The 17,110-nt window shown below is 40.4% G+C and overlaps 1 protein-coding gene across 1 annotated transcript in view; it reads left to right on the top strand.

Moving 5' to 3' along the window:
• mtr (5-methyltetrahydrofolate-homocysteine methyltransferase) overlaps positions 1 to 17,110 on the top strand; it is a 106,493-nt gene that overhangs the window by 62,487 nt on the left and 26,896 nt on the right. Inside the window, exons 19-25 of the mRNA XM_030077580.1 lie at positions 1,780 to 1,869; positions 3,609 to 3,664; positions 3,927 to 4,023; positions 11,173 to 11,280; positions 11,504 to 11,604; positions 15,912 to 15,979; positions 16,834 to 16,954. Of these exons, the coding sequence (XP_029933440.1) occupies positions 1,780 to 1,869; positions 3,609 to 3,664; positions 3,927 to 4,023; positions 11,173 to 11,280; positions 11,504 to 11,604; positions 15,912 to 15,979; positions 16,834 to 16,954 (641 nt within the window). The remainder of the gene's footprint in view (positions 1 to 1,779; positions 1,870 to 3,608; positions 3,665 to 3,926; positions 4,024 to 11,172; positions 11,281 to 11,503; positions 11,605 to 15,911; positions 15,980 to 16,833; positions 16,955 to 17,110) is intronic.

A 17,110-nucleotide genomic window follows, 5' to 3' on the forward strand; every position in this document is an offset into this window, starting at 1 on the left:
GTAATGCATTTCCATGGTCTTACACTGAACCCTGGAGGAGGGTCAGTGGAGCGATAACATCTGAGCTCGTTAAGCCTCCCTCGTTGCTGCTCTGGACTTGAGACTCACCTGGGACGCGTGGGCCTGGGGAGTCCGACTTGTGTGGGCTCAGCAGGGCGCTGGGTCTGACTTGTGCGGGGGGCTTGGACCCCGCTCATACCTGCTTACAGGTTTAGTTTATTTATTAGGGCCCTCGCCTCTCTGGAAGAGGGCCCTATTGTATTTGTACCGTTTCTTTTTTCTTCTCCCTTATTATTACGTCTCTTTGAGGCTTAATTTGACCCCCTAAACGTGCTCAAAAACTCACCAAATTCGGCTCGCACATCAGGTCTGGCGAAAAATTCGATAAAATAAAAAATCAAACCCCCCAGGTGGAAAAATGGGCTCGGTAGCGCCACCTAGGGACACAAAGGCAGCCGCTGCGGCCCACAGGAAAGTCATAGAAAAACCAAACCAGCGCCGAAACGTAGATCTCATCAAGCCCGACATTTTTCGTGCTCGTGCCCCCCACCTAAAACCAACAGGAAGTCCGCAATTTGCATTTGAATGTCCCGTTTTCGCCCAAATTTCCGCTTTGCAGAAAATCTATAAACTCCCAGGGCGTTAATTTTATCGGCTTGAACAGCAAATATACGACAAAGGACATAGTCTTTAACAAAAGTTCTGAAGGAATTAGTAAAATTTTGAGCCGTTTGGATTTCAGAAGCCCTCAAAGTCAGAGTGTCCACAACCAGCGCCTCCACTTTTCTCTATGGACTCTGGTGGGAATAACGCAGAATGCTAGGGGCTAATTAGGCCCCTGCTGACTAAAGTAAAAGTGACAGCTTTCAAACCTATGCCGATGGAAAGAGGACCAAAATTCCTACAAAACTATGTATCATGGTGTGGATTGGAAAAAGTTTGTGGCCACGGTGAAGAGTTGTTTAACAGCTGGGACTCTGGTCTGCTCTGCTCTGCACTCTGCCTGCTCTCTTGACACACACGAGCTGCTGGCACATCCCCCAATGCACATACCCCTTAAAAGGAGTGACAGGTCATGTCAAGCACACACTAGGACATGCTAAGGGCGCCATCTGCTGGAGGGGCGCCGCTAGTGGCCAGAGGGCCACCAGCAGCGAATGTACTACCAGTGGGTGTTTGTTGGCGTTGTGTGTGTGTGTGTGGGGGGGGTGTGGGTGTGTGTGTGTGTGTGTGTGTGTGTGTTTGAGTGAGTGAGTGATGAAAAAACTGGAAAAAACGGACCGTCCCCGACAGGCACGAGGGGAGCGCGGCGCACGGGTGCAAGGGCCCGTCCAACGCTGCTTGCAGCTTTAATTGTTTTTTTGTTTGTTTGTTTGTTTTTTATTTAAATGGTCCCTATCACAAAAGCAAAATAAAATAAAATAATTAAAAAAAAAAAAAAAAAAAAAAATATATATATATATATATATATATATATACTTGCACAAAAAAATATATATGTATATATATATATATATATATAAATATATATATATACTTGCACAAATGCTACAAAATATAACCAAATTTTGGATCCTCATGCTCCATCAAGATAAAACAAAAACTTTCCTCCTATCTCTTTCAGTCCGCCCCCACATCCCCACTCTGCTTGACATCATATAATTGCTTCGGCAGTCTTTATTACATAGTGCAAAGCCTACCATCAAATAAGTGTTGTATGTTTGTGTGTGTGATCTGTATGTAGAGGATGTTGACTGCTCTGCTTTACTGTTGAAACAGAATAATGCAAAAGGAGGGAAGAAGGTGGTTCACACAGACGAGTGGAGACAGGGGTGTGTGGAGGAGAGATTGGAGTACGCTCTCATCAAGGTAAAATGACCTTTACTCAACTGTTACTGCCAATGAGATGAGATATCATCCAGTAGCATTTAGTAATGACTTACAGAGAAGAATATAATCTTAATAAGAATATTGCATGTATGGATAATATAAACATATGCAGTAGTAATTCTGATGCATTCAGTAGAAATGTAAAGCATGAAAAGTGTACTAAAAGCTGTTTTTTCAGCATTAACAGGATGTCAAATGTGTAGTACGTAGTACTGGATCATGTAATGATACATATGCATGTACTTATAGCTTGCCGTGCTATTTAGACATTGAATTAATATATCCTGTAATGTTATGTAGTAGGAATGGGCATTTTCAGTGATTTCAATATTCGAGTACTCGTATTACATTATGAACGAGTAATTGATTACTCGTGAATTATATATTTTACTGTAAAAAAATAATTACTGGAGGTCCGTACTTAACATCGGTTCCGCTAGTATTTCCAGTCGGACACGGACATCCCCAACATGACCTGTTGTTTACTTAAAAGCAGCCTCTGGCTGTCAGAGAAAATTATTACATCATAATAAACCATTTATATGAATAAACGGCCAACACTGTAAACAGGGTTTTCCCTGGCCAATTTTTTTGTCAATATTTCATGACGTACGGCCCAGTACCTGCCTAACTCCCTCCGGACAATCCAAGCTAGCATCAACAACAGATTCCTAAAGGAGCCGCAGATTGAATATGTCGATGTGCGTTTTTTCCCCCTTTCCTCGTTCATTTGATCTAGGCGGTCGGTGAAAACGTCTAGGCGGTGCGCCTAAGAAATTATAAGGCAGGGAAAACCCTGGTAAACCAAGTGTGTTTCCAAATGCAGTTATTGAACAACCGCAACAGGTCCATCTATCTATCTATCTATCTATCTATCTATCTACCTACACTACTCACAAAAAGTTAGGGATATTTGGCTTTTGGGTGAAATTTATGGAAAATGTAAAAAGTTCACGCTACAGTGATATTATATCATGAAAGTAGGGCATTTAAGTAGAAGCATACACTGGTGATTTCCTCATCTCAAACAATTTCCTGAAACAAAAGCCAACAACAGTGGTGGATATACCACAACAAAAAATGTCAGTGTCAATAACTTGTCATGGGCCCTTGAGCATCAATTACAGCTTGACAGCGACGTCTCATGCTGTTCACAAGTCGACTTATTGTCTGCTGAGGCATGGCATCCCACTCTTCTTGAAGGGCGGCCCTCAGGTCATTGAGGTTCTGGGGTACAGAGCTCCGAGCCTCTACACGGCGACTCAGCTGATCCCATAGGTTTTCTATGGGATTCAGGTCTGGAGAAAGTGCAGGCCACTCCATTTGAGGTACCCCAGTCTCCAGCAGCCGTTCCCTAATGATATGACCTCGATGAGCTGGAGCATCAAACACCTGATGTGAATTTTGCTGTTAAACTCCTTGTTAGAGAACAGCAACTTGTGCAAAAAGTACTGAAACATTGAACAGTTGAACATGTGCATTCAAAAGTTTACAGAAGGTCACATTAAGTTCACCTGTAAAGGTTATAATGCATTTTAGGTTCATCCTGAAATTTCACCCAAAAGCCGAATATCCCTAACTTTTTGTGAGTAGTGTATATATACACACATACATATATGTGTAAACGTGTATTTGTGCTGTTTATACATTGATTCTGGTATTGCTCTTGCGGTCCATCAAACCTAAAATACCAGTAACCTGTGTGTTTGTGTGTGCAGGGTATAGAGAAGTATGTGTTGGAAGATACAGAGGAGTGCCGGTCCCTGACTGACAGGTAGTGGTTGACCAATACAAGTTTTCCAATGGCCAGTGGCAATATTTAAAGAGCAGGATGGCTGGTTGCTGATATGTAATGCCTATAACATGTTGTGTTTGTTTTTTTGCTTTGTATTATTATTATTATTTTTTTTAATATAAAATACAAAAAATAAATTTAAAAATGTATCAACTAAAACTTGAGTGCAGATAATGGCTGGTGCCAATTCTGGAAAAATGTCAGGCATCAGCCTGATTAATGGGTCTGTCTGTATTGACAGGTATCCTCGGCCACTTCATGTCATTGAGGGCCCGCTGATGAGCGGCATGAAGATGGTTGGAGATCTGTTTGGATCTGGGAAGATGTTCCTGCCTCAAGTATGATGCCACTTTTTTTTTATCCTTCATTCCTCGCTTCATCTTCCCTTCCCACCCTCTTCCTCCCCCTCCTCTTTCCCTTCCACTCCCCTCCCTTTTTCCTATCCTTTTTAGTTATAAATACTGTATATTTGTTGTGGATTATGGTTAGAATGAGTAATGGAAGGGCTGTCCCTATGGTGGCTGTACTCCTGTAATCCCTTTCTCCCAACCTGAACTGCCCCGAGACCCATAAGGAGGGTGCAGTCTTTTCTGTACTTTAATTGCTTTTTCTTTCACTTGTTGTTTTTTCTTTCTCTTTCCTTTCCTCTCCCTCTCTGCCTTCTTTTTCCCTTCCTCCTCCCTCCCTTTCTGCCTGTCCCTACCGCCTCCCTCTTCCTCTCCCTTCCTCTCTCTCCCTTTCTGTTTCTTATTTTTATTTTGTTTCCCTTCCCTTTATTTGACTATAATTTCTTACACCTCCCAGTTACCACACACTGCTAACCCCTGATGGACTTTGACTGATCTGCCATTTCAAACATACAGTCATAAATAAATAGATACAAAAAAAAAAAAAATAGGGAAATAAGGTGAGTTGATACTACAATACAATCAATTAGTAATCGAGTACCTCGATTCTTTTTTTGCCTCAGGTAATTTTTCCTGCCTCGAAGAATCGTTTAATAAATAAATAAATAAAAGTATAAATCCGCGGTGTTTCGCACAGACTATTTTTAATGTGGCACAACCGGCGCAACGTGCTTAAGTCACGCACGCAAAGGAAGGAGGAGGAGGCGGGCGTATTTTGAGAAGTAGCGGCAAGATGTCAGAAGGGAAATGAGGATGAGGAAAGCAGCCCCATATTGCTCGTGTGTGTGTGCGCGTGTGCGTGCGTGTGTGCGTGCGTGCGTGCGTGCGTGCGTGCGTGCGTGCGTGCGTGCGTGCGTGCGTGCGTGCGTGCCTGCGTGCCTGCCTGCCTGCCTGCCTGCCTGCCTGCCTGCCTGCCTGCCTGCCTGCCTGCCTGCCTGCCTGCCTGAGGAGCACACACTCACCGGCGCTGTCTGAGGTGTAGCGCGGCGAGAACTCAGTTAAAACAACAGCGCACTGACATAGATTGTGTCACAAAACGAAGAGTTGCCACTCTTAGTGGCAACTCTTCGTGTATTTTCACTGGCTAGCAGCAGCACGCTGGCTTAGCTTAGTCTATTCAGAGAAGAGGTATCACTTCGGCTTATTTTTCAATCTATGTTATCACATGCATACTACTGCTCATTCACTGGTGGCTGAATTGTTAGGTCTATTTGATAAGCAATTTACATTTTTAAAATAATAATAATGATTTAACATATTGTTAATTAAAAAAAAAAAAAGCCAACATGATGCAGGTCAAAGACTAAAAAAAGACTACTGACTAAAACTAGACTAAAATACTTTGTAATTTAGTCCTCTAAAACTAGACTAAAATGCCAAGACTGTTCGTCGACTAAAATGTGACTACACAAAAAAGAATACAAGTTGACTAAATATGACTAAAACTAATAAGGGCATTTGACACAAGACTAAGACTAAAACTAAAACTAAATTGAAAAATAGCCAGCGAAATTAACACTGGAAGAAAGCAAACAGAAATGTGTTAGAATATTAAAACGAACTATTTCATTCCAAAAACCACGTGACATGCAACACGTGGAGATAGAATTGTCGCATTGCCACAGACATCCGATTACGGCCACTGCTGTTATATTAATTTCCAATGCGATGTTGTGCTGTGTGTGTGTGTGTGTGTGTGTGTGTGTGTGTGTGTATATATATATATATATATATATATATACTCATAATTGCTCTTTATCTTGGCAAAAACGCATTTTATCCGATTACTCGATAAAAATTTTGGTCAAATACTCGATTACTAAAACATTCGATAGCTGCAGCTCTACAATCAATCTAGATCAAGAAAGGAAAAAAATATATACACTACCAGTCAAAAGTTTGGACACACCTTCTCATTCAATGTTTTTTCTTTATTTTTACTACTTTCTACATTGTAGATACAAACTGAAGACATCAAATATATGAAGCAAGATATATGGAATTATGTAGCAAAGAAAAAATTTTAAAATAACTCTAAAATATGTTTTATATTTTATATTCCTCAAAGTAGCCACCCTTTGCTTTGTTGACAGCGCTGCAAACCCTTGGCCTTCTCTCAATGAGCTTCATGATGTAGTCACCTGAAATGGTTTTCACTTCACAGGTGTGCCTTGTCTGGGTTCATTTGTGGAATTTCTTGTCTTCTTAACGGGGTTGGGACCATCAGTTGTGTTGTGCAGAAGTCAGGTTGGTACACAGCTGACAGCCCTATTGCACAACTGTTCATATTATAGCAAGAACCAATCAGCTAAGTAAAGAGAAACGACAGTCCATCATTAGTTTAAGAACTGAAGGTCAGTCAGTCCGGAAAATTGCAAAAACTTTGAATGTGTCCCCAAGTGCAGTCGCAAAACCCATCAAGTGCTATGACTAAACTGGCTCACATGAGGACCGACCCAGGAAAGGAAGACCAAGAGTCACCTCTGCTGCTGAGGATAAGTTCATCCAAGTCACCAGCCTCAGAAATCGCAAGTTAACAGCACCTCAGATTAGAGCCCAGATAAATGCCACACAGAGTTCTAGTGGCAGACACATCTCTACCAGGGGCGAGCGGTCATAATAAGCTATAAATGCAGCGCATGCCCAAGCCCTTCAATTAAAATCTTTAAAATGTTGGTCTCCTAGTGTGTCCTTTTATATTATAAAAGGACACACTAGGAGCTGCTAAGAAACCTCTACTAAGGAAAAGCAACAAGCAGAAGACATTTGTTTGGGCCAAGAAACACAAGGAATGGACATTAGACCAGTGGAAATCTGTGCTTTGGTCTGATGAGTTCAAATTTGAGATCTTTGGTTCCACCCGTCGTGTCTTTGTGCGATGCAGAAAAGGTGAACGGATGGTCTCTACATGCCTGGTTCCCACCGTGAAGCATGGAGGAGGAGGTGTGATGGTGTAGGGGTGCTTTGTTGGTGAGGATTGGGGATTTATTCAAAATTGAAGGCACACTGAACCAGCATGGCTACCACAGCATCCTGCAGCGACATGCCATCCCATCCAGTTTGCGTTTAGTTGGACCATCATTTATTTTTCAACAGGACAATGACCCTAAACACACCTCCCGGCTGACCAAGAAGGAGAGTGATGGAGTGCTGCGGCAGATGACCTGGCCTCCACAGTAACCTGACCTAAACCCAATCGAGACGGTTTGAGATGAGCTGGACCGCAGAGTGAAGGCAAAAGGGCCAACAAGTGCTCAGCATCTCTGGGAACTCCTTCAAGACTGTTGGAAAACCATTTCAGGTGACTACCTCATGAAGCTCATTGAGAGAATGCCAAGAGTGTGCAAAGCAGCAATCAGAGCAAAGGCTGGCTATTTTGAAGAATCTAAAATATAAAACATGTTTTGAGTTATTTCACACTTTTTTGTTTACTAAATAATTCCATGTGTTCATTCATAGTTTTGATGCCTTTAGTGACAATCTACAATGTAAATAGTCATGAAAATAAAGAAAAAACATTAAATGAGAAGATGTGTCCAAGCTGTTGACTGGTAGTGTATATACACATATATACACATGTACACACGTGTACAGTGGATATAAAAAGTCTACACTGCTAAAATGCCAGTTTGTTGTAATGTAAAAAAAATGAGACAGAGATAAATCATATCATAACTTCCGCCCGTGCAAGTTGGACCTGGCGGTCTGCCCAGCCCATGCAAGTCGGAGCTGCAGGCCCATGCGTCTGTGGCAAGTCTCAAGTTTTGAGCGGGCACAACAGTGACATTACCAAGAACTGGATGTCCCTCCAAAATTGATTAAAAGACATGAAGAAAACTGGTTGAGAAGGCTTCTAAGAGGCCTACAAGAACATTAAAGGAGTTGCAGGAATTGCTGACAAGAACTGGTTGTGCACTACATGTGACAACAGTCTCATTTATTCTTCATATATCTTGGCCATAGGGTAGAAAGCAAGATGAATGGCTTTTTCTTCAAAGAAAATCATCCAAGCCTTGCTTAATATTACAAAACGTACATCAAACCTTTGTTATGGTCTGATAAGACCAAGGTTGAACTTTCTGGCCATAATTCCAAAAGGTATCCAGTGTTTCCCACAGACCAGGTAGCAATTTGTGGTGCCCCCCTGGCGCCGGTGGGGGAATCAAGTGTTGCGGTGTCGTGGCTGCTATAGGTTAAATATACACCTGTTTGCTTATCTATTGTTCTTCAGAATCATTTGCTGAGACAATTTTAAAGGTACAAGTAGCATTTGAAATTATTCAGCTCAGTCTTAATTCTTTAAAGTAAGTTCTTTAAGAGAAGACAACTAAAAACATTTTTACCAGAACCTTGCCTGGTTTCATTCCTTGCCCCAACTCCATACATTACAGGGCAGGCCAGTAGAATTAGTTTGTTCATCACTGATTCTTGAGAATTTGGATAAATCACGTCCCACTAAGAAAAATGCTATTTCTGCTGGATATTTACAACATTTCAATGAATAAAAAGAATCAAGGGCATAATCAGGGGTCCTTTGCACATTTGTAAGGTTCTTTTATAGGTTTATTTTTTAATTTGTATTAATTTAATGATTGTATGTTGGCCCATGGCCTACAAAACCAGTTGTCCTCAGATAGGAGATAATCATTTCAACTTGATTAAAACAACAAAAAGTCATAATTTCATTGAATAATATCTTTACCACATGAAAGAGTACGTCATAATATGTATTAAAAACTACAAACGATGGGTTTTGAACAATATTTACTATTATTTTGTGGTTGCTCAAAATGTGTCCCAGATATTCGTCACCACCGTCAGATATTTATTTAAAAAATAATAATAAAAAAACTATAAGGTCAATTCCATTCCTGAGGAGCCCTTTTCAAACCTTCAGCTCTACTGCATGCTTCAAGACCGCTCAGGCTCCTGGAAGTTTTCTATTTTCTCTTAAATCTCCTTATATTTTTGGACACTGCTACTGTCACAACCATAAATTGTCAACACCGTAATTTCTGTATAAAAAATATTGAATTAGATTATGGAATAAATGTATACTTTTTAAGAAGAGGTCTGATGTAGGTAGCAACAGGGCAAAAACAAGATGGCTAATGTGAACAATTCATGCTTATCATGTGAAAGAGCAGGTTTTTGTCACCACCGTCAGACGTCACCACCGTCAGGTTTTCTGTCTGACGTTGATGACTGAAGTCTGAAAAATGCTTATAACAGTGCTCAGGATTGTTATTTTTTGTACCAAATAGTTAAATGAAGTTCTTAAGCAAGAAGCCATTGACTTGAGTAGTATAAATTTTGGAAATGTATGTTGTAATGAGGCCAGTGTCACCACCGTCAGATTAGTGTCACCACCGTCAGAGGCAGTTATATTTGTTTTAAATGAATATGCTTAGAATATGTTTCTTTGGTGCTGTTGAGTTGTTAAAGTAATAGTCTCTTTAATACAAAAATATGTTTTTCAAATAAAAAAAAAAAAAAAACATTACGGTGACTGTGTTGACAAAAACAAAGTAGCCTAATAACTGGAAAAACCTATTTTATGAAAAAAATGCAAAATCAGGAGGTTACACTGGTACATTGCTGAACAGCCAAGACCTTGGCCTATAATGATATACCTTCAGATTTTGTAATTTAACGCACTTTTTTTTTTTTTTTTTTTTTTTTTTTTTTTTCAAAATGAAAACCTGTTTTATCCAAATTCCCAAGAATCAGTGAACTGGAAAATACAGAGAGAAGAAGAGGAAAGAAAAAAATGTTTAGTGTGTGTGTGTGTGTGTGTGTGTGTGTGTTTGTGTGTGTGTTTGTGTGTGTGTTTGTATAAGCACGATATCTCAAAATGGTATGAATGGAGCAAAGAAACATGTGTTTGTTACGATGTGTGCTCTACTGCAGGGGTTCTCAAACTTTTTTGGCCCAGGCACCCCCTGGAGGGGTCAAAATTTTCCGGGGACCCCCTGACACTCGCAACACCGATAAGCATAATACTTATAACCACATTTGTACTCTTAGCTAGTTGATTAGCAGCATTAGCACATAGCCTCATCCAAGGGCGTAGGTTTGATTATGACATTGGTGGGGACGTAAAAGCGCTCCAAGGCGGCGCCCCTGAAAGTTGATGTTTTTTGCATTTATGACTGCAATTTCACATTTCACACAGATTAGTGTCCACTGCCTTGCTCTTATTTGAAAAAAAAAAAATCTCTGTTGTTGAGGCTCTACAGTTCTATAAGCTTGACATTTTAAATCATGGTTAGTAAAAATGGACAATTCCTGCTTCCCTAGAGACAACAGGCCAATGTGCCTGATAAAAGCTCTCATTTCAAAGAAGCATGCTGAACTATTGTTCTAACTGGCACCTGACGAAATAAACAGTGAAGAAATCAGTCCGTGTGCGTAGCCTCTGGCCAACCAGCCAAACAAACTCCGCTGTGCGCGTCCTCCGGCGCTTTTTTACAACCACATGGAGTGACAGCGGAGATGGCCAATCACACATTAGCAAGAAACGGTAGAGCCAATCGATGAGCAATATTAGGTTAGAGGCGGGACTTCTAGTGGAGACCGGCTGTTAACCCTTTGTGTACCATAAGAATCGAGTAGACACTGACGGACAGAGGCACTTTGAGTGTTTGTTGTTGCTGTTATTTGTGAAGCCCTGCGAGCGCCTGTGAGGTGTCATACCAGATTGCCTGATGTGTAATCACATAAGAAAGCTCCCCAAATCAATCATGGGAGACACTTAAAAACGAACACAGTGTTTATTTCACAGTTTAACGCCCCTCCCCCCAAAAAAGTTTTTTAAAAATTAATAATAATAAAAAAAATACATTTCCGTGAATTTTTCCGCGGACCCCCTGGCTATGCGAGAACCATGGCTCTACTGAGTGTTATCTAGTTGGCTCTAGAACTACTAACTCTTTTCTCATACAAACCTAACCTTCCTACTCCCTAATCAAAAATAATATCCCCCAGCTTCTTCAGCTGATGATACTGATTTCAAAATAGTGTTGTAAACTTAATCACTGAAATACCAGTGCTACAGTAAGGCTTTGTATATGTTTGTAGGTGATCAAGTCAGCTCGTGTGATGAAAAAGGCAGTGGGACATCTGATTCCCTTTATGGAGAAGGAGAGAGAGGAGATGATGGCGTCTTCTGGGGCAAGTGAGGATATTGTAAGTCTGACCTAAATATGGAGCACTGCACTTACCAAAGGTGGAATCACATACATGACACATGTGAAGGGAAACGTGGACACAAAAGCTACAAACAGACTAACCAAAACACCCAGACAACAAAATATACAATCTATCCCCTCCCCCTCAAGCTCCTTCCCTACTTTTAACTCCTGTTCTTCCTCTTCCTTGCCCTCTGCTAATATTCTTTTTTTGTCTCCAGGATCCCTATCAGGGAACCATTGTTCTGGCTACAGTGAAGGGAGATGTTCACGATATTGGCAAGAACATTGTAGGTGTGGTGCTGGGCTGCAACAACTTTAGGTAAACCATTCAGCTGCTCAAGTTTAATGGTTTCCATTCAGAACTTCATCTTCACACTATGCTTTTGTTGAGCACCATGCTATTTGTATACTGCTGGCCAGTGGGAGCTGCTCAGTACAACCATAGTTTCTTGCCAGTAGCTGCTGGGAACTGCCCAGTACAACAATAACCTTCTGCTTTTGGCAACTGGGACTGCCACTCTAAACTCAAGTCAAATTTAGAGCATCAGTTTTGAAGCTTGTTTTGGTAAGTCAAATTTACTCATTATTTGTACACCACATAATGTACTAGAGAAGTGCTATCATAAAGCTTATTGGTGTTCTGAAATTGCTGGACTGAACCTTTCACAAAGAACGGAAAGTCTCTAATACGTGGGCTTCACGACAGATTGTTTTTTATCGCTGAGAAAGGTAATATTCTTTTTCATGTGTTGGATGATAAATTTACATCTCTAATGGCCACCAGGACGTGCCCAGTGCAACCACAGTGTTCTACTACCTTGAAAGCCAGATGATTCTCACGGGTTGATCACACTGCAAGAAATGTGTTGCATCCTTTTCTCTGAAGATTTCACTCTTTCTGATAATCTGGAATAACAAAAGCTATAGTTTCATTGGCCTAGTCATTGCTGCCATACTCTATCAACACCATTGTTATTTACGTTTTCTGTTGCCCCTACTTTTTGAGATGACTTTGACCCCAGTAACTAAAACTGGCTGAATTAGATGGTGCAAGGCATGCCTGGCAAGTCCAGGCTTGCCCCTGCATCGATAATCCCTCCATGTTAGAGGGGTTATATCTTTTAGCAGGCTTGGGAAAACCTTGGGAGCTGGTGGAAATTGCCAGGAGAAAGAGAGGCCTAGGCTACACCGCTGGCCTTGATGGCACTCAGCATAAGTGTCTTAAAAATGGATTGACCAATTATGTTGTGCTGCAGCTTACTTAATTCATCCCCTCGATCAGTCTCCACAAATGTCACTGTATGGCTGTATGGTTTTTGACCCGTCTTATTCCATGCCTGCTATTGGAGAAGGAAGGCCAGAAGATCCTGGCAGTGTGATCAGCTCACAAGACTGGTTTGCAAACCTAGAAACTGGGATCAGTGGAGCAGTTTTAAACAACATTATACAGCTTCATCTTCATTTTAATGATATGCTGTCATGTAATGCTTATAATGGTGTCTCTGTCATGGCCACTGGCGCCCTGAAAGTCTGTTCTTGCACTATGTAAGTTTGGTGGAGCAGGTTGCAGACAGGGCATAATGCTTTATGGCACTATGTCACCACATCACTAGCACCAACTGTGTCCAGCTAGCCTGCTAGCTGTTCTCCCCACTGAAATCACTGCAGAGCGCAAGAAACCCGAAAAAAAACTTGGGGTGGGGTGTATGTCTCATCACTGATTCTTCGGAATTTGGATAAATCATGTCCCACTGAGAAAAATGCTATTTCTGGTGGAAATTTACAACATTTTAATGAATAAAAAGAATCAAGGGAATAATCAGGGGGTCCTTTGCACATTTGTAAGGTTCTTTTATAGGTTTATTTTTAATTTTTACTAATTTAATGATTATATGTTGGCCCATGGCCTACAAAACCAGTTGTCCTCAGATAGGAGATAATCATTTCAACTTGATTAAAACAAGAAAAAGTAATAATTTCATTGAATAATATATTTACCACATGAAAGAGTACATCATAATGTGTATTAAAAACTACAAACGATGAGTTTTGAACAATATTTACTATTATTTTGTGATTGCTCAAAATGTGTCCCACATATTTGTCACCACCGACAGATATTTATTTAAAAAAAAAAAAATACTACAAATACAAGGTCAGTTACATTCCTGAAGAGCCCTTTTCAAACCTTCAGCTCTACTGCATGCTTCAAGACCACTCAGGCTCCTGTAAGTTTGCTGTTTTCTCTTAAATCTCTTCATATTTTTGGACACTGCTACTGTCACAACCATAACATGTCAACACCGTCACTTTTGTATAAAAAATATTAGATGAGATTATGGAATAAATGTATACTTTTTAAGAAGAGGTCTGATGTAGGTAGCAACAGGAGGGAAACAAGATGGCTAATGTGAACAACTCATGCTTATCATGTGAAAGAGCAGGTTTTTGTCACCACCGTCAGACGTCACCACTGTCAGGTTTTCTGTCTGACATTGATGACCGAAGTCTGAAAAATGCTTATAACAGTGCTCAGGATTGTTATTTTTTTGTACCAAATAGTTAAATAAAGTTGTTAAGCAAGAAGCCATTGACTTGAGTGGTATAAATTTTGGAATTGTATGTTGTAATGAATATGCTTACAATATGTTTCTTTGGTGCTGTTGAGTTATTAAAGTAATAGTATCTTTTAATACAAAAATATGTTTTTCAAAGAAAAAAAAAAAAAAACATGACGGTGTTGACAAAAACAAAGTAGCCTAAGAACTGGAAAAATGCCTATTTTATGAAAAAAATGCAAAATCAGGAGGTTGCACCGGTACATTGCTGAACAGCCAAGACCTTGGCCTATAACGATATACCTTCAGATTTTGTAATTTAACTCACTTTTTTTTTTTTTTTTTTTTTTTTCAAAATTAAAACCTGTTTTATCCAAATTCCCAAGAATCAGTGTCATGGAAAGTTAATGCTGTCTATGAATCATTTTATACAGAATATAATTTGATCAAGAATGACCACTTTGGGCAAAAGCATTCAATAAATATAGATCCAGTTGTACCCTCAAATTGGTTGTGATTTTTAAATACAGTAAATAATTCAAGAACTGTAAAAATGTTTGGTTTCATTAGTAAATAAGAAAACAAAGAGCCATGTGCACATGAAAATAAAACCTAACAATATATACTATCAGACAGCAGAGCCTCTCAGTGTCTGTATTCATTTCACTTTACTACAGCTGACAAGCAAGCTGAAGACGAGAAACGCAACACTGTGAAAAATGTCGAACCACGACATCTTGGCACAGTATAAAAAAGTAAAGCAGCCATCGTTGTTAAATGTTTCATTGTTTGCCTAATTTTTGCAGGTCGTAAGTGTGTATACCTTAGCAGTTCATGTAAAAATAAATCTAATAACATCAAGCTGTGAGTAAGGGTTACCTGTAGCCATTCATTGACAAATAATTCTGTGTGGCCCACAAACCCCAAGTACATTTCTAAATTGGTCCACTTGCTGTTGAAGTTGAATAGCCTTGTTGTTAGGGATTTCACCTGCTCACACTGTTGCTTTAGGATACCCTGCAAATTTGCTTGGCACTTTGGGCCCTATCTTGCGCCAGACTCCCTAAAACCGCTATTTGCGGATTTAAGATTTAGGAAGAGGCGTTCCCCCGTAAAAGTTGCTACCTTGTGCACCTCCCGCTATCCGCAAAACACCTGCGCTACCCGCTATATTATGCATAGGCGTGTTTTGGGCGTTACGCCAGTTAAACCAATCAGTGTGCCAGGTGCCATTGCCTTTAAGGGCAGGCTGCGCTATCCTAAATCCTAAATCCTAAACCCACGATGGAGAGAGGGAGGTAGATTTTCTCAGGGCTTCTACTGAGGCTAAAGCAAGTTGGCTTTATATACATATTATATATTATATTATAGGCGAGTTAATTCGGGAGGTGGAGCCACATGTGTCCAAGTGGACGTGTCACAAGGTTGTATTGATTGAGTAAAATCCCCGGGTCACACCACAGACACACAAGAGGCAGAGGTGGAACTATGTGTAAACTAATTTATTGACAAGGTAGATTGGGCAAATAAAATATTAAAAATAAAAATATAGCACAGCTGCTGGCTTATGATAAAACAATAAAACATGCTGGCGTAAGTGTCCAATTAAAACAGCCTTTCCTCTAAACAGTCTATATGAGTAATATACTCAGTCCATTCTGGCGGCGTCCCGGTATCAGTCGGACCGTGTGCGTGGCGAGGCTGCGTCGGGGCGTGCACTGAAGCCGCCTGGGCGCGCTCTCGTAACAGCCCAAACTTTAGAGATAGCAGATAGCGGGTGGTCCTGACCACCCGCTATCCGCTTTCCCTAAAGTGTGTGCGCAAGATAGCAACTTTAGGGATAGCGCATGAAACACGCCCACGGACACACCTCCAGGCGCAAATGACGGAGTCGGCATAACGGATAGCGGGTAGCGGGTGGCACAAGATACCGTTTAGGGATAGCGGAAGTTCCTAAATCCGCAGTTTGCGGGTAGCGGGTAGTGGCAGCGGATAGCGGGTGGCACAAGATAGGGCCCTTTGTGTATGTTTACCTGCATTCATCAAAGTATTGTCACTTTTCTTTCAGAGTGATAGACCTGGGTGTGATGATTCCTTGTGATCAGATCCTCAGAGAAGCCATCACACACAAAGCAGGTAGCTTCATTATCTTCTGTATAATACTAACAAAATATTGCTGGGCATCTTTTTATCCATCTACTTTTTAATCCATCCATTGGTTTCCATTCATTCCACTACAATATGAAAATGAATTTTCAGAAACTTCAGACTTGATTCCCACCAGAATTCCATCACCGTAATAAAGGCTTCCACATCAGTTTTCCTAATAACAGCAGCACTGTTGTGTTTTGATGATGGTCTCTGCACCAGAAAATAGTCCGAGAGGAAACATTTGCTCTACACTGCAAATTATAAGTTCTGTGGTTTCTGAATGTTGATGACTTTGTTAGTGGCAGAAATAGTACATTGTAAGGTGGGCGTTTGAACCAAAAATTCAAATTTGAAAGTCAAGGGATTTTGATTATATGTTGTGAAACCTTTAGTATGTCTGCATGATTTGCAAAATGGTTTGTTGCGTTGTAAAATGTGGATTAATTGTAGCAAATTGGCCAAACATTGACAAAGCTTTCCTTGGTGTTCATGCACCTTTAAGCATCAACTTCATTCATGTATTAAGGCCAAACTGTTATGAGTCTCAAAAGTCTTTGATACAGAGTAAATTCAGGCAGCTCAGTAATCTTTTCTTTGTTCTTTGTTTTTTCTGAAATGGGAGTCAGGAGCAGGCCATTGAATCCACTGAATTGTTTTTTTTTTTTTTTTTTATTAAAATTGGCAGACATATCAGTCTAAGAAATCAAGGTACACAATTTGAGTTCCACACAGCAATCGTTGTAGGACACCAAGCCGTCCAGAGTACAACCCAGTTGTTTCTAGTGTTAGAGACTGTAGAAGTTCTGGATGGTTATGGCAATGTGATGTATTCCTTGTAGATATTATAGGTCTCTCTGGTCTGATCACCCCTTCTCTTGATGAGATGATCTACGTGGCCAAGGAGATGGAGAGACTGGGAATGAAGACACCACTGCTCATTGGGGGAGCCACCACATCCAAGTAAGACTCAGGCACTCTTTAGTCAAGGCACAGTCACACCTCATCAATAAACAAGCACTTACATATGATTGATTGGATAAAAGTGGTACTTTAAGGCAAACAGTTATTTTATTCTTATTATTTTAAAGTTGATAAATACCTGTGAATTGGACTGAT

This window comes from Myripristis murdjan, chromosome 19 (assembly GCF_902150065.1).
Source record: "Myripristis murdjan chromosome 19, fMyrMur1.1, whole genome shotgun sequence".
Lineage (NCBI taxonomy): Eukaryota > Metazoa > Chordata > Actinopteri > Holocentriformes > Holocentridae > Myripristis > Myripristis murdjan.